At 41.5% G+C, this 19038-nt stretch overlaps 1 protein-coding gene across 4 annotated transcripts in view; it reads right to left on the reverse strand.

The window, feature by feature from the left end:
- Positions 1-19038, reverse strand: part of LOC115169862 (thymocyte selection-associated high mobility group box protein TOX) — a 76742-nt gene that overhangs the window by 34371 nt on the left and 23333 nt on the right. For 3 of the 4 annotated variants that reach the window (XM_029725916.1, XM_029725917.1, XM_029725915.1), the window contains exon 2: positions 8733-8798. The exons of the other annotated variant lie outside the window; for it this stretch is intronic. In XM_029725916.1, coding sequence (XP_029581776.1) covers positions 8733-8798 — 66 coding nt within the window. The remainder of the gene's footprint in view (positions 1-8732; positions 8799-19038) is intronic. 4 annotated transcript variants of the gene reach the window in all.

A 19038-nucleotide genomic window follows, 5' to 3' on the forward strand; every position in this document is an offset into this window, starting at 1 on the left:
GGGATTGAAGAAGTTGAGCTTTAATGGAACAATTTGTCATTGTTGTAAATAAATTATTGGTATAATGTTCTTGAATAACATTCATATTGAGTGATATAGTATAGCGCAACTTGTTATTAGACTGCACAATCATCCCTTGAAAATGCCTGGGTACAGTATCCTATTAAGAGCTATTTGTGAAACCACAGTCTCCAATTCGTTAGCTCCATCGCCCTACAGCCCCTAGACTAAGGGAAGGGAGGGAAGCTACGGCTAATTAACACAAAGCCTTTAGTTAATTAATAAAGTAAGTTAATTACCCATTTCCAACAGACAGGAACACTGTGTTTGAACTAAAACACAATAAAGGTGAAATTAAAACAACATGAAATAATATCTGAGCGCCATCAGCTAGGACTTGACATTGGGGAGATTTGATTAACCAATCTTGCTCAATTTTGCATGCCTTCTCAAACAGCTACAAAAGTCTTCTCTTGAGTTGGGCTCGGGGATGGAACAGCTGTTGAACATCAGAGCTTGTGGTTGTTTGTGGGGGAAAGGTGGGGTGTGTGTGTGTGTGTGTGTGTGTGTGTGTGTGTGTGTGTGTGTGTGTGTGTGTGTGTGTGTGTGTGTGTGTGTGTATCTGTTGATATGTGTGTGTATCTGTTGATATGGGGTAAGGATGTTAGGGACAATACAGATTGAATCACAATAATTGTTTGCCAAAAATGTAATTTTTGTAATGCCAATCCTTTGTATGAACTGCAACATTATTACACATATTATTAGTTAAATGTGGAAATAAATAAAGATATATATTTTTAAATAACTGTATACATTACAATGGAGGTGAGGGCGTTGGAAATGCTTTGGTCAGTTAATCTGCTTCTGTTCTGTGGGTGGCACTGTGTAAAGAATAAAGAATGGGTCCTAGGATATAAGTGGACTAGGGTGGTCTGCCAGTCACTCAAGTGTAATATATTATAAAAAATAAAGTGAACTGGATGGAATATGGGGAATTTTTTAATCTTCAACATAGAAATGCTACCAAAAAGAATTTACTGAAACTTGTTACAAATGACAGAGTAACCCATGATTCACCAAACTATATTTTGAAAGAGGAAGCAAAGTACTTTAAGCATATGTTTTCATTTCAGTCTCCTCCATCTCCACTAACCGAAGTCAATTGTATGGATTTTTCCCCTATTAATAATGTAAAATTAACAGCTGTACAGAAAGGCTCATGTGAAGGCCACATTACAGAGGAGGAACTTCTTGGTGCAATTAAAGCCCGTAAGTCTAGGAAAACTCCTGGGCTGGATGGCATACCAGTTGAGGTATACTACACCTTTTTTATGTGCTCAGGGGAGCTTTATAAGCATGTTTTAACCACTGCTATAAAAATGGTAGATTATCAGATACTCAACAAGGTGGTCTGAGTTCATTATTACTGAAACAGGACCCAAGTGGTAAATATAAAGATCTAGTTTATTTAAAACATTGGAATCCCCTTAAACTTCAGTGTTGTGATGCAAAAATTCTAGCAAAGTGCAAAGCGCATAGAATTAAAAAGGTATTGTGGGATATTATTCATACTAATCAGACAGGTTTTTTTTACATGGATGATACATTGGAGATAATTTAAGAAAGGTACTGGAAACAATAGAACACTATGAAAAATCTGGGAAATCAGGCCTGGTATTCATAGCTGACTTTGAAAAGGCTTTTGATAAAGTACAACTGGAATTTATATATAAATGCATGGAATATTTCCATTTTGGAGAATCTCTTTTACAATGAGTAAAAGTTATGTATATTAACCCTAGGTGTAGAATAGTAAATAATGGCTACTTCTCAGAAAGTATTAAACTGTCAAGAGGAGTAAAACAAGGTTGTCCACTATCGGCATATCTATTTATTATGACCATCAAAATGTTAGCTATTAAAATCAGATCAAACAATTATATCAAGGTTCTAGATACTAGATTACGTATTGGATCACAAAAAAATACAACTTTTACATTACCGTGTAGTTTACCAATAAAATGGTCTGATGGTGAAGTGGACATACTCGGTATTCATATCCCGAAATAAAGAAATTATCTCAATACATTACATTTTAATAGAAAGTTGGCAAAAATAGATAAGATCTTGCTACCGTGGAAAGGAAAATACCAGTCTATTTGTGGGGAAAAAATCACCCTGATTAACTCTTTAGTCATATCCCAGTTTACCTATTTGCTTATGTCCTTGCCTACACCTAGCAACATGTTTTTTAAATTATATAAGCAAAAAATATTCAATTTAAATTTGGAACGGCAAGCCAGACAAAATTAAATGGGCCTATTCATATAATGAATATGAATTCGGAGATCATAAATTATTAAATATTAAAGCATTAGACCATTAGATTAAAGGCTTCCGTCATACAAAAGTTACACTTGAATCCGGACTGGTTCTCTAGCAGATTAGTAAGAATGTCTCACCGAATGTTAAAAAATAGCCTTTTCCCCTTTATTCAGATTACAACCTCTCACTTTTGGTTATTTGAAAATGAAATCAAACATAGCTATTTTTAAAACAAGCCATAGAAAGTTGGTTGCAATTTCAGTTTAATCCACCAGAAAAGACAATAACAAATATTACAACAAATATTATGGTTAAACTCAAATATACTAATTGATTAAAAAAAACTATATTTTTGGGAAAAAAGGTTTAAAAAGATATAATCTTTGTAAATGATATCATACATAGGACTGGTGGAGTTATGTCACACATGCAGCTGACAGAAATATATGGAAATGTCTGCTCTACCCAAAATTACAACCAACTAATTGCAGCATTACCGCAAAAAAATGGAAGAGGCAAGTGGAACGGGGAGAAAGTAAGGAACTTGACTGTCGGCCCTGCATTAAAGACCAAAATTGGCTAAAGAACATTGTGATAAATCAAAAAGTATACCAGTTTCATTTAAGGACCAAAACATTGACAGCTGTGCCATATAGATTGCAAAATAGTTAGAAGAGATTTTCGAGAGATTTTCGATGTACCGATTCCATGGCACATGGTTTATGAACTGGTACACAAAACAAAGCTGGATTCCAATTAACCAAGGGTTTTCCAATTAACATTTTTATAAAAAATTCTTGCAACCAATAGATTGTTATATATGGGGGATACAACCATCCCAGCTTTGCTAATAAGAGACAGAATTATTAGATAATTTATTTTGGTACTGTCCACGTGTAGCTTGTTTTTTGTCGCAGGATCATGAATGGCTGAAAAATTGCAACATTTGCCTGGAGCACTGTCAATCGATAAATTGTCAATCGATAAATAATATAATAATACTATTAGCAAAAATGTTATCTTTAATTTACAATGTGTAGAATCTATGAGAATATAAAGGTTCAGAACTTTTGTGAAACATCACAGCACTGTTGAAAAATATATGGCAAATAAACTGGATGGTGTTCAGAGATAGATGGGAGGGGTTGAGTGGAGCTGAATGATGGGACTAAAAACAAACAAAAGACAACTATTGTAAAATATACTGTGTCCATAAAATGTATATAGTATGCATAAGCTGGAAGTAGAAGCCTAAGTGTTGTTGTCCATTAGTTTACTCCAATTAGGGGAGGGATGGTAGGGTTACGGGAAAATAATAAAGGAAAATAGATTTTATAGACAGTATCAGTCAAACGTTTGGACACACCTACTCATTCAAGGGTTTTTCTTTATTTTTACTCTTTTCTACATTGTAGAATAATAGTGAAGACATCAAAACTATGAAATAACACATATGGAATCATGTAGTAACCCAAAAAGTGTTAAACAAATCAAAATATATTTTAGAGTTGAGATTCTTCAAAGTAGCCACCCTTTGCCTTGAGTAAAGTACTTTAACAGCTGCAGCCTGAATAATTGGTCTTTAGTTTGTAGATTTCTTAGCCATTTCGACGTGGGAACTCCCGCCCCTGTGTTTTTTACTCATTGTACATTTTGTCATGAGTCCTTTTATTAACTCTGTGGAAAGGGGCGTTCCATGACGTTTGGGTATAGTGTCTGTGCTCATGGGGGCGTGGCCACTGACCGATCATAAGTTACTATGAAAAACAACTCTCATTTAGAAGACTAAGATCACATTGTTATCTTTCCAAAAGTATTCTTATGCTTAATCATTTATTTTATACAACATTCAGATGCAAACCCCATAATTGAGAAGTGTATACAAACAAAGAAACAGTAATGTGTGTCTCCTGTCCTTCATGAGGTCACCAAATGAAACAAACTGGACATGACTGTTCCTTAAGCATCCACAGACCAATCCAACTGCTTGGAATACAGGAATACTGTTCAATTATGTACAAGTGTCTCTCTGTGTTCCACAGTCACATTCCAATCTCGATATTACAGAGCCCAGAAGCAGAGTATTTTACGACCGCCATAAAGCGGCCCCCTCCACCTCTGCGGGAGAGAGAGGGCGCTGTAGAGCGGAACCACTGTATCCTGATCCTTCAGATATTCACAGGAGAGTTATGACAAAACTTTCAAAGTTCTTGAAATTTTCCAGATTGACTGACCTTCATGTCTTAAAGTAATGATGGACTGTCATTTCTCTTTGCTCATTTGAGCTGTTCTTGCCAAAATATGGACTTGGTCTTTTACCAAATAGGGCTATCTTCTGTATACCAACCCTACCTTGTCCCAACTTTTAACAAGGTACACCTGTTATTTGAAATGCATTCCAGGTGACTACCTCATGAAGCTGGTTGAGAGAATACCAAGAGTGTGCTAAGCTGTCATCAAGGCAAAGGGTGGCTACTTTGAAGAACCTCAAATATTAAATATATTTTGATTTGTTTTAACAGTTTTTTGGTTATTACATGATTACAAATGTTTTATTTCATAGTTTTGATATCTTCACTATTATTCTACAATGTAAAAAATAGTTAAAAAAAAATTTATATATATATATAGGGGATTGGAAATGATGCAGACAATGACATTGATGGAAGCCACAATCTATCTGCAATATTAAAGCTAATTAACCTGCAAAAAAATGTTTTCATTCAAAATTACTAAAAATATAATAAAATAAAAAGCTGATGGGTGGGCCTGGAGAAATGTCACCACTCTCAAATTCATAGACAGAGCAATGGATGTAAGGACTGGCCATCCATGATATCAAAATGATAGTTTTAACCATATTATGAGGCTATACAGTGTTTGTTTACATTTACATCGTTTATAAACATTGGAGTAAAGAAGCTTATATTTTGGGTTCTGATGGAGTACGACAGTTGAACTAATCTCAAGAGGCATTTATAAGTTATATTCTTCAAGAATCAATGGGTACATATCATTAATTTAGAAGTCCAAAAATGAATGCAGCAACTGCTGATTGCCCCTTTAAGTCATATTCTTCAATAATCTGTGGGTATACTATATTATATAATTCATTTGTAAACCCCAAAATTGATGTAGCAACTAAGGATTCTAGCTTTAAGGGCTTAGCACTAACCCACCTCACACACACACACACACGCTCATGCACACATGCACAAACACACACACACACAAACACAGTTAGTCTACACCTGTTGTCTACAAAGCATGTGACAAATACCATTTTATTTTATTTGACACACACACACACACACTTCCAATCCCTTTGCTAACCATTAACTTGTGCACTGGGCCATATCTAAGTGGTATTTACACTTATCACACGGCCCACTGTTACATGCTGCCTGCTCAAAATGTGATTCACCTGAGGCCAACCCCAACAATAACAGAGACACACCACCAGTATCCTGAAACAATCTACCATCCTCCTAGGGAAGCTACACTACATGACCAAAAGTATGTGGACACCTGCTCGTCGAACATCTCATTCCAAAATCATGGCCATTAATATGGAGTTGGCCCCACTTTGCTGCTATAACAGCCTCCACTCTTTTGGGAAGGCTTTCCACTAGATGTTGAAACATTCTTGCTCAGCCACAAGAGCATTAGTGAGGTTGGGCACTGATGTTGGGCGATTAGGCCTGGCTCGCAGTTGGTATTCCAATTCATCCCAAAGGTGTTCGATGGGGTTGAGGTCAGGGCTCTGTGCAGGCCAGTCAAGTTCTTCCACACCGATCTCGATAAACCATTTCTGTATGGACCTCGCTTTGTGCACGGGGGCATTGTCATGCTGAAACAAGAAAGGGACTGCCACAAAGTTCGTCTAGAATGTCATTGTATACTGTAGAGTTAAGATTTCCATTCACTGGAACTAAGGGGCCTGAACCATGAAAAACAGCCCCAGACCATTATTCCTCCTCCTCCAAACTATACAGTTGGCACTATGCATTGGGGCATGTAGCATGTTCCTGGTATCAACAAAATCCAGATTCGTCCGTCAGACTGCCAGATGGTGAAGCGTGATTCATCACTCCAGAGAACATGTTTCCACTGCTCCAGAGTCCAATGGCTGTGAGCTTTACACCACTCCAGCCGACGCTTGGCATTGCGCATGTTGATCTTAGGCTTGTGTGCGGCTGCTTGGCCATGGAAACCCATTTCATGAAGCTCCCGACAAACAGTTCTTGTGCTGACGTTGCTTCCAGGGGCAGTTTAGAACTCGGTAGTGAGTGTTGCAACCGAGGACAGACGAGTTTTACGCGCTACACGCTTCAGCACTCAACGGTCCCGTTCTGTGAGCTTGTGTGGCCTACCACCAGTGGTGGAAAAAGTACCCAACTGTCATCCTTGAGTAAAAGTAAAGATACCTTAATAGAAAATGACTGAAGTAACAGTAAGTCACCCAGTAAAATTCTACTTGAGTAAAAGTCTAAAAAGTATTTTGTTTAAAATATACTTAAGTATCAAAAGTAAAAGTATAAATCATTTCAAATTCCTTATATTTTGCAAACATGATGACATCATTTACAAATGAAGCATGTGTGTTTAGTAAGTCCTTCAGATCAGAGGCAGTAGGGATGACCAGGGATGTTCTCTGTTTAGTGAGTCTTCCAGATCAGAGGCAGTAGGGATGACCAGGGATGTTCTCTGTTTAGTGAGTCCTCCAGATCAGAGGCAGTAGGGATGACCAGGGATGTTCTCTGTTTAGTGAGTCTTCCAGATCAGAGGCAGTAGGGATGACCAGGGATGTTCTCTGTTTAGTGAGTCCTCCAGATCAGAGGCAGTAGGGATGACCAGGGATGTTCTCTGTTTAGTGAGTCCTCCAGATCAGAGGCAGTAGGGATGACCAGGGATGTTCTCTGTTTAGTGAGTCCTCCAGATCAGAGGCAGTGGGGATGACCAGGGATGTTCTCTGTTTAGTGAGTCCTCCAGATCAGAGGCAGTAGGGATGACCAGGGATGTTCTCTGTTTAGTGAGTCCACCAGATCAGAGGCAGTAGGGATGACCAGGGATGTTCTCTGTTTAGTAAGTCCTCTAGATCAGAGGCAGTAGGGATGACCAGGGATGTTCGGTTGATAAGTGTGTGAATTGGACTATTTTCCTGTCCTGCTAAGCATTCAAAATGTAACGAGTACTTTTGGGTGTCAAGGAAAATGTACGGAGTAAAAAGTACAATATTTTCTTAAGGAATAAAAGTAAAAAGTAAAAGTAGTCAAAAATATAAATAGTAAAGTACAGATACACCAAAAAACGACTTAAGTAGTTCTTTAAAATATTTTTACTTAAGTACTTTACACCACTGCCTACCACTTCGCGGCTGAGCCGATGTTGCTCCTAGACGTTTCCACTTCACAATAACAGCACTTACAGTTGACCGGGGCAGCTTTAGCAGGGCAGACATTTGATGAACTGACTTGTTGGTAAGGTGGCGTTGTATGACGGTGCCACATTGAAAGTCACTGAGCTCTTCAGTAAGACCATTCTACTGCCAGTGTTTGTCTATGGAGATTGCATGACTGTGTGCTCGATTTTATACACCTGTCAGCAACAGCTATGGCAGAAACAGCCGAATCCACTAATTTGAAGGGGCGTCCACACACTTTTGGTGATGTATTATAGTTAGCACTCACACTATAATACATGGAGAAACAGCCTGCAACACATGTACACATGAAAGCTAAATGCCCCTCTTTTCAGTGATAAATGTTCATTTATAGGCCTTTTGAAGCTGGAATCCCGAATGGTGAATTTGCCATGTCCGTTTGGGATATTAAAACAACCTCAAGACACCGCAAACAATGAACACTGTTTTTTTCCCCCTCGGACATCATTGCACGCGATAAAACAGCAGAATATGTTCCGCAAAATGTTTTTACCCCGCTTCTCACCTCCGTTTGGACACTCCTCAACTCTGTTTCGTATAACAATAACAAAGGGACTGGGGAGAACAGTGGCGCTGGTTCCCCTAATGCGGATTCCATCTTTAAGCAGCTGTATACTCTATCAGACCTGGGTTCAGGTACTATTTGATCGTTTGCAGTTTTGGGACTATTCTATTGGCTCATTAAGCCAGGCAAGCTCAAACAGTCACAGCTTGGCTGAAGCTAGGTAGAACTGTAAGTTGAACTGGAAATAAAATAAAATCTCTCTAACAACAAAACAACTGTGCAGTTAGTGGCTTTATTTGATTAGGCTGCAACGAGGTTTAAATGCACTGTTTACATGTTATAATAGTCCCTGATTATGGTGGCGACTGATAGTGGGCGCTAATTTAGCGATGCGTCAGCTTAAATGTGTCTAATTAGGATTTAAAACAAAAGCACAGGGAAGAGTAATTAACCCACCTGGTTGGTTGGCACAAAGTCCAGGCCAGCCTCTGGCATGCCCAGGAACATGGCCTCACTGTCGTACTGCAAACACACAGACAACACAACAACACAGTTAGAGTGCTGTTCACTTTACTTAGGAAAATGAGACGGAGACAGAGATAGAGGGGGAAGACAAAGAGGGGGAGAGAGAGAGTGAGACAGAGATAGAGGGGGAAGACAAAGAGGGGGGGAGAGAGAGGGAGACAGAGATAGAGGGGGAAGACAAAGAGGGGAGAGAGAGAGGGAGACAGAGATAGAGGGGGAAGACAAAGAGGGGAGAGAGAGAGGGAGACAGAGATAGAGGGGGAAGACAGAGAGGGGGAGCGAGAGAGGGAGACAGAGATAGAGGGGGAAGACAGAGAGGGGGAGAGAGAGAGTGAGACAGAGAGAGAGGGGGAAGACAAAGAGGGGGAGAGAGAGAAGGAGACAGAGATAGAGGGGGAAGACAGAGAGGGGAGAGAGAGAGGGAGACAGAGATAGAGGGGGATGACAAAGAGGGGGAGAGAGAGAGTGAGACAGAGATAGAGGGGGAAGACAGAGGGGAGAGAGAGAGGGAGACAGAGATAGAGGGGGAAGACAAAGAGGGGAGAGAGAGAGGGAGACAGAGATAGAGGGAGAAGACAGAGAGGGGAGAGAGAGAGGGAGACAGCGATAGAGGGGGAAGACAAAGAGGGGGAGAGAGAGAGGGAGACAGAGATAGAGGGGGAAGACAGAGAGGGGAGAGGGAGACAGAGATAGAGGGGGAAGACAGAGAGGGGAGAGAGAAAGGGAGACAGAGATAGAGGGGGAAGACAAAGAGGGGGAGAGAGAGAGTGAGACAGAGATAGAGGGGGAAGACAGAGAGGGGAGAGAGAGAGGGAGACAGAGATAGAGGGGGAAGACAGAGAGGGGAGAGAGAGAGGGAGACAGAGATAGTGGGGGAAGACAAAGAGGGGAGAGAGAGAGGGAGACAGAGATAGAGGGGGAAGACAGAGAGGGGAGAGAGAGAGGGAGACAGAGATAGAGGGGGAAGACAGAGAGGGGAGAGAGAGAGGGAGACAGAGATAGAGGGGGAAGACAAAGAGGGGAGAGGGAGGGGGAGACAGAGATAGAGGGGGGAGACAGAGAGGGAAGAGAGAGAGGGAGACAGAGATAGAGGGGGAAGACAGACAGGGGAGAGGGAGACAGAGATAGAGGGGGAAGACAGAGAGGGGAGAGAGAGAGGGAGACAGAGATAGAGGGGGAAGACAAAGAGGGGAGAGAGAGAGGGAGACAGAGATAGAGGGGGAAGACAGAGAGGGGGAGAGAGAGAGTGAGACAGAGATAGAGGGGGAAGACAGAGAGGGGAGCGAGAGAGGGAGACAGAGATAGAGGGGGAAAACAGAGAGGGGAGCGAGAGTGGGAGACAGAGATAGAGGGGGAAGACAGAGAGGGGAGAGAGAGGGAGACAGAGATAGAGGGGGAAGACAGAGAGGGGAGAGAGAGAGGGAGACAGAGATAGAGGGGGAAGACAAAGAGGGGAGAGAGAGAGGGAGACAGAGATAGAGGGGGAAGACAGAGAGGGGAGAGAGAGAGGGAGACAGAGATAGAGGGGGAAGACAGAGAGGGGAGAGAGAGAGGGAGACAGAGATAGAGGGGGAAGACAAAGAGGGGAGAGAGAGAGGGAGACAGAGATAGAGGGGGAAGACAGAGAGGGGAGAGCGAGAGGGAGACAGAGATAGAGATATAAAGGGGTGAGTGCAATGCTTACTGTTAATTTCTAATCGTTTTTGTTGATGTTGTTAAATTAGTTTCTTCTCAGTTTTGTTTATTGTTTATTTCACTTATTTAGGCAATGTAAACATACATTTCCCATGCCAATAAATCTCCTTTGAATTGAATTGAGAGAGAAAAACGAAAGAAGAACATTACAAAAGACAGGGGTAGAGGAAGAGAGAGTATTATATTAGTCATGCAAACTGATGTTTTCCTTTTGTTGTTGTCTTTGTTCAGGGTTATTGTCTTTCCCTTTTCGGACAACTTCCCTTTGAAGGCCTTGTTCTCATCCTTATCGACTCGAAATGTCAGCAATTTGAAGCAATTAGCACACTAGTAATTACAAGCCACAAAGGAAAGGCTTGAATGCAATCCTTTCATGTGCAATCTGTTATAAAACAGAAAAGCCCCTCTGTCTGTCTGTCTGTCCATGCTGCATCCCCACTTACACTATACTGCTTTGAGTTAGGCCTGTAGTGATTCACACCACACACACACACACACACACACACACACACACACACACACACACACACACACACACACACACACACACACACACACACACACACACACACACACACACACACACACACACACACACACACTTTGTAAGCAATGGAAATGGAGATTTACTAGTATAGCTAAAATGCACATTCAAGTCTTAACATGAAAATGGACTGTAAAATGAAGGATGCTATATAACCGGTTAATGTACATTCCATACAGTGAGGCAAGCATCTGTCATTCATGGATACACATACACTACACAGACTACACACAGACTACACACAGACTACACACAGACTACACACAGACTACACATAGACTACACACAGACTACACACAGACTACACACAGACTACACACAGACTACACACAGACTACACACAGACCTTATATCAGGTTGTAAGGAGACAATAGAATAAGACAAAGTGATCTGTGTTAAAATACTTGAGTGCAATTGATTCAACGTCAACGTTTCTTGTGATTCAGTGCATATGTCCAGTATGATCTCATTCAGCCAGTTGTTCTTGAATAAACACTGAGCCCCATGGGTTTGGCAGTGTTCCAGTTTAAATGTACGTACTGCTTTGCCTTTTTCCCCCTCTACCCTCTTAACATCTGTGATCTCTTAGTTCAGGGTGACTTGCTCCACTTCTAACACATTATTAGTCTCAAAACAAATAAGCTACTTTTCTTTTGATGCCAGTATGTATTAGTGAAATGGGTCTGTAATAGGGAACTGTTTTGAATCCCCAGCCCAACTTGTGGAGTGTTCAAAAAATTCTGTCCCTTTCTTTAAAGTGTGTTTTAGATGAGTAAATGGTAAAGGAGTCGTCCAAAACCAGCTGTATGGCACACCAGTCTTGCTATAACCTCACTCACTCAGTGTGAGAGTAGAACTAAACTGAGCCTGACCACAAATGGCTTCCAACAGACTGACATTTCCATAGGGTCATTAACAAATAACATCTCCTTATAGGGCATTTGTTCATATCTGCATTGGATACAAGATACAGAGTTGTGATTGGTGCTAGGACAGTTTTAGTACGAGCTGATTGGACAAAGAGCTCTGTCTCAACCTCAGCAGTAGCATCCTGTTGGAACCATCCCATGCACCTGTCCTGTCCTACAAGGGACCACACTGTCCGTAAAAGACGCCACCTTTAGAAAAAGCTAAGCCCATCCACACAGGTAGACACTGGACAAACGACTGCTCACCATTCGCCAGCTGTCACACCAATGCAAATGAGCGATCGGATGACTAAATCAACAAAAAGCCAAAACAGGGTGTCATGGCTGACCTCTTGTAAGACAATTCCCCCCCCCCCCTCTCTCTCTCTCTCTCTCTCTCTCTCTCTCTCTCTCTCTCTCTCTCTCTCCAGAGTTCAGAATGGAGCGTCTGCCTGGCAGTCCAAGGAAAGGGGAGGCTGTAGGGTTAGTAACACAGACACTCATTCCTCCAAATGAACCAACACCTCTGCATTATTAATCATTACATGGAACAGACTCACAACAGCAGCACTGGAAAAACTATCTATACAAGTTCTATGAGACCTGACTCTCTTGCACAGTATAACATGTGGTCTCAACAGTGTTTTTCTCTCTCTCTCTCAATTCAATTCAAAGGGCTTTATTGGCATGGGAAACATATGTTTACATTGCCAAAGTAAGTGAAATAGATCATAAACAAAAGTGAAATAAACAATATAAAATGAACAAGAAACATTACACTCACAAAAGTTCCAAAGAAATAGAGACATTTCAAATGTCATATTATGACTATATACAGTGTTATAACGATGTGGAAATAGTTAAAGTACAAAAGAGAAAATAAATAAACATAAATATGGGTTGTATTTACAATGTTGTTTGCCCTTTTCTTGTGGCAACAGGTCACAAATCTTGCTGCTGTGATGGCACACTGTGGTGTTCCACCCAGTAGATATGGGAGTTTATCAAAATTGGATTTGTTTTCAAATTCTTTGTGGATCTGTGTAATCTGAGGGAAATATGTGTCTCTAATATGGTCATACATTGGGCAAGAGGTTAGGAAGTGCAGCTCAGTTTCCACCTAATTTTGTGGGCAGTGTGCACATAGCCTGTCTTCTCTTGAGAGCCAGGTCCGTACATAGTCAAAGCTTAATACTGGGTCAGTCACAGTGGTAAGATATTCTGCCACTGTTGTACTCTCTGTTTTTTTGTTGATTCTTTCCAATGTGTCAAGAAATTATGTATTTGTTTTCTCATGATTTGGTTGGGTCTAATTGTGTTGCTGTTCTGGGCCTCTGTGGGTTCTGTTTGTGTTTGTGAGCAGAGCCCCAGGACCAGCTTGCTTAGGGGGCTCTTCTGCAGGTTCGTCTCTTTGTTGGTGATGGCTTTGTTATGGAAGGTTTGGGAATCTCTTCTTTTTAGGTGGTTGTAGAATTTAACAGCTCTTTTTTGGAATTTGATAATTAGCGGGTATCGGCCTAATTCTGTTCTGCATGCATTATTTGGTGTTTTACGTTGTACACAGAGGATATTTTTGCAGAATTCTGCATGCAGAGTCTCAATTTGGTGTTTGTCTCATTTTGTGAATTCTTGGTTGGTGAGCGGACCCCAGACCTCACAACCATAAAGGGCAATGGGTTCTATAACTGATTCAAGTATTTTAGCCAGATCCTAATTGGTATGTTGAATTGTATGTTCCCTTTGATGGGGTAGAAGGCCCTTCTTGCCTTGTCTCTCAGATTGTTCACAGCTTTGTGGAAGTTACCTGTGGAGCTGATATTTAGGCCGAGGTACGTATAGTTTTTTGTGTGCTCTAGGGCGACGGTGTCTAGATGGAATTGGTATTTAGTGTCCTGGCAACTGGACCTGTATTGGAACACCATTAATTTTGTCTTACTGAGATTTACTGTCAAGGCCCAGGTCTGACAGAATCTGTGCAGAAGATCTAGGTGCTGCTGTAGGACCTCCTTGGTTGGGGACAGAAGCACCAGATCATCAGCAAACAGTAGACATTTGACTTCAGATTCTAGTAGGGTGAGACCGGGTGCTGCAGACTGTTCTAGTGCCCTTACGAATTTGTTTATATGTTGAAGAGGGTCGGGCTCAAACTGCATCCCTGTCTCACCCCACCGCCCTGTGGAAAGAAATGTGTGTGTTGTTTGCCAATTGTAACCGCACACTTGTTGTTTGTGTACATGGATTTTATAATGTCTTATGTTTTTCCCCCAACACCTGTCGTACGGTAGTTTGGTAAAAAGCCAACTTGACATTTGCTAAGTATATTGTTTTCACTGAGGAAATGTAAGAGTCTGCTGTTAATGATAATGCAGAGGATTTTCCCAAGGTTGCTGTTGACACATATTCCACGGTAGTTATTGGGGTCAAATTTATCTCTACTTTTGTGGATTGGGGTGATCAGTCCTTGGTTCGAAATATTGGGGAAGATGCCAGAGCTGAGGATGATGTTAAAGAGTTGAATTATAGCCAATTGTAATTTGTGGTCGGTATATTTTATCATTTCACTTAGGATACCATCAACACCACAGGCTTTTTGGGGTTGGAGGGTTTGTATGTTGTCCTCTAGTTCATTCAATGTAATTGGAGAATCCAGTGGGTTCTGGTAGTCTTTAATAGTTGATTCTAAGATTTGTATTTGATCATTCTTCATCAAACCATTTCTCTCTCTCACTCACTCCCCCCTCTTCTTCCATAAAGTTACATAAGGATGGGAGTAAACTGTAAACTGTAGAGCATAGCCTACATAAACACCCAAGCTAATTAACCAATACATCGACATGCTGTGAGACCAAACAAACACATGGGGGAGTGCTACTTTTGTTAGCCTCAGTGACTTATGCTACTGTTAGATAAACCCCAAATGTGTTCTGATTTTGATAAATATAGGCTAACAGCCATTTCATGTAATAAGTGGTGCATATAGAAACTCTGACCCCTATAATGACTGGAGTCATCTGACCCCGCCCATTCACTCAAATAAACCAATAGATGCTCTTTGCTGTCAACTATAAAGAGTGTCAGCATCCCATTGTTTGGTTCAGGAGTTCCTCCCAACAGTAATAGTCAGTCAAAGTGGTCGTTGTGACAACAGTTTCTCCCGCTGCCTTTTTCAATATACTAAACACTGTTGCGCTGTGGGTGTGGCATCTTCCTCATCAAATATACAGTAAACATTGTATAAGGCAAAACTAGAGAATAACCCAAGCAGACTAGACTAGACCAATGAGAGAGAACCCATTTGATCTGAATGTATTTCTGTTGAACAGTTGGGTCATTACCGTGATGTTTATAGCCCCTGACAGGTCTTGTAGATTCCATTTTTTATTGGATGGTGTATATTGACCCCTTTGTCAAATTGGCTTTATCCATTTGCTTTTCCTGGCGCGGGATGATATGTGCCGAACTGACAGATCTCCTGCTCGCTGATACATACTGTAATGAAATAGAGTGAGTTCTATTTTCTGCCTCTGCACCTGTGCTCTTTCCTTTATTGCTTGGTTGTACTCGATAGGCTCCTATGACGCAGATGGGCGTAATCTCCTTCATTGTTATAGTCTTTTTGGTCATAGAGGTGTAGAGGATGATTAAATGTTGTGACGTACACACAGTGTCGTTCCATGGAAGCTATGCTATGCTAACGCTAGTTTTCAGTGCAGTCTCTTCAGTGTCTGCAAACAGACCGACGCAGAGGACATACCTGTCTAGAATATCAGTCTGACAGAGTCCAAAAAAAAGAAGTGGAAATTGTGATGATTTTTGTCATTTTCTTTCCATCTTACGCGTTCAGATGTGAATCAGACGGCGGAACCTATTTCACTCTTCATCGGTTTTTCTCTGAGGCCGGAGAAGAGGAACATAAGAGGCTCCTATATTCTGGGAGCTTTTTATGTTGCAACCAAAGGCTTATCTTAATAAAGTATGTCTCTATATGCAGTGGGTAACATTGCTGTTTCACTACCAACATACCCAAAATAAAAATGAGGCCCAAATACTACTACAGGTTACTTTGTGTGGACTGCAACTCAAGACCTAAAACACCACTACAATGCTTGATAACACTTTATTTTGCTGTATGCACACATATCCTCATATCTCAAATGTATCATCCCACTGATGGCTTGCCTCTGAAGCTAAGCAGGGTTGGTCCTGGTCAGTCCCTGGATGGGAGAGCAGATGCTGCTGGAAGTGGTGTTGGTGGGCCAGTAGGAGGCACTCTTTCCTCTGGTCTAAAAAACATCCCAATGCCCCAGGGCAGTGATTGGAGACACTGATTGGGCTGTCTTTCAGATGGGACGTTAAACGGGTGTCCTGACTCTCTGTGGTCACTAAAGATCCCATTGTACTTATTGTTAGAGTAGAGGTGTCAACCCTGGTGTCCTGGCAAAATTCCCAATCTGGCCCTCATACCATCATGGCCACCTAATCATCCCCAGCTTCCAATTGGCTCCTTCATCCCCCTCCTCTCCCCTGTAACTATTCACCAGGTTGTTGCTGTAAATAAGAATGTGTTCTCAGTCAACTTACCTGGTAAAATAACGATAAAGTATTAGTGTCTTCACATACTATTGCAGCATGTTAGCTTCCCCCCAACACCATATGCAGTGCTACGTCAAGATCCTATCCATCACCATTACCGTCCATTCATTCTCTATCTACAACACTGCACATCTCTGTGGTCTTTCTCTCTATCACTCTAACATCACAGTGGGTCTGATCTGATAGTGTTTCATTTCCAGCATCACATGTGCCTGTGTGGGGAGGGCTGTTGATATCAGGCAGCCCTACCCTGTGAGGAGCATGACTGGGTTTGTTGTCAAACCAAATTACACACACTCTCTCCGTGGATAAACCCTAGTCTGAATAACAAGCAGCTAGCTAAGTGGGTCAGGGTCGCCATGGAGAGAGAGAGAGAGAGAGGAGGGGAGTGGGGGGAAGGGAAGGGAAGAGAGAGGGGGAAGGGAGGGAGGGAGAGGGGGAATAGAGATGAGGGAGGGGGAATAGAGAGAGGAATAAGGGTAGAGGGAGAAATAAAAGAGGAAAGGGAAAAGAGAGAGAGGGGAGAAACAAGAGAGAGGAAGGAATGGGGTAGAGTGAGCGAACAAGGGGGAGAAAGAGCAAAAGGGGGATGAAAAAGAGAGAGGGGTGGGAGAGGGAGAAGGGGGAGGAGTGTGGATCTCAGTTTCTGCTCCCCCAGTATTCAATATCAAGTGTGGCATTAATCTTGGACTCCAAATCATAGCCTTGATTAACAACCTCCGTCTGTGGCACAATACATCTCCAAGTGATTCTCTCTCTCTGTCTCTCTTTCTCCCTTCTTTTTTCCCAAATGCCAATTTGGTGAGGGTCTGGAGTAAGGCTGAGTGTGTCTTCTTCTATGTCCCAGCACTGTAATTGATGACTATAACAGCCAGGCCACTTCATGACTACCTATCTGACTATAACAGCCAGGCCACTTCATGACTACCTATCTGACTATAACAGCCAGGCCACTTCATGACTACCTATCTGACTATAACAGCCAGGCCACTTCATGACTACCTATCTGACTATAACAGCCACTTTCATGACTACCTATCTGACTATAACAGCCACTTTCATGACTACCTATCTGACTATAACAGCCAGGCCACTTCATGACTACCTATCTGACTATAACAGCCACTTTCATGACTACCTATCTGACTATAACAGCCACTTTCATGACTACCTATCAAGCCCTGCTGTGACTCATATCACTGGGTAGAGGGAGAAAGTGAGTGAGAGAGGGAGTGAGAGAGGGAGTAGGGATTCAGGCCCTGCTGTGACTCATATCACTGGGTAGAGGGAGAGAGTGAGTGAGAGAGGGAGTGAGAGAGGGAGTGAGAGAGGGAGTAGGGATTCAGGCCTATATAAATCATAGCCTGGTAGTGTTTCACTCTCTCTGGCACTGCCTCGTAAAGACAGGAGTGAGTGCTGTAAGGAGCTGTAATTCATAGTGGTAAAAATGTGAGTTTATAACGACAGAGGATAAGGGGGTTTTAATGGAAAAAACGATAACGATGTTTCATATAATCAAAACATTATGATGATTTAACACCAGTGTTTGAGTTATGCCCTCAGTCAGGATTTGACACTTTCCTTTTAATCTGTGAAGAAAATTAGGTTTGATATCACCTTTCAATTTCATGAACGTTTCTCAGACCCTGCATAATCTAAGATACATTTTTTATTTGCTTGTTTGATCTTGTAAGTACAGTACATGTATTTCTGATGTTGTGATTGTACCTGCTGTAGTGTGAGGAATCACACTGTGCAGCGTGTTTAGACCAAGGTAAAGTTGATCAGTTTATCTCAGGATGCTACAGCTGAAAGTTAGATCAGTTAATCTCAGGATGCTACAGCTGAAAGTTGATCAGTTTATCTCAGGATGCTACAGCTGAAAGTTGATCAGTTTATCTCAGGATGCTACAGCTGAAAGTTAGATCAGTTAATCTCAGGATGCTACAGCTGAAAGTTGATCAGTTTATCTCAGGATGCTACAGCTGAAAGTTAGATCAGTTTATCTCAGGATGCTACAGCTGAAAGTTGATCAGTTTATCTCTGGATGCTACAGCTGAAAGTTAGATCAGTTTATCTCAGGATGCTACAGCTGAAAGTTAGATCAGTTTATCTCAGGATGCTTCAGCTGAAAGTTGATCAGTTTATCTCAGGATGCTACAGCTGAAAGTTAGATCAGTTTATCTCAGGATGCTACAGCTGAAAGTTGATCAGTTTATCTCAGGATGCTACAGCTGAAAGTTGATCAGTTTATCTCAGGATGCTACAGTTAGATCAGTTTATCTCAGGATGCTACAGCTGAAAGTTAGATCGGTTTATCTCAGGATGCTACAGCTGAAAGTTTATAAACTGATCTCAGGATGCTACAGCTGAAAGTTAGATCAGTTTATCTCAGGATGCTACAGCTGAAAGTTGATCAGTTTATCTCAGGATGCTACAGCTGAAAGTTGATCAGTTTATCTCATGATGCTACAGCTGAAAGTTAGATCAGTTTATC

Source organism: Salmo trutta, chromosome 31, assembly GCF_901001165.1.
Source record: "Salmo trutta chromosome 31, fSalTru1.1, whole genome shotgun sequence".
Lineage (NCBI taxonomy): Eukaryota > Metazoa > Chordata > Actinopteri > Salmoniformes > Salmonidae > Salmo > Salmo trutta.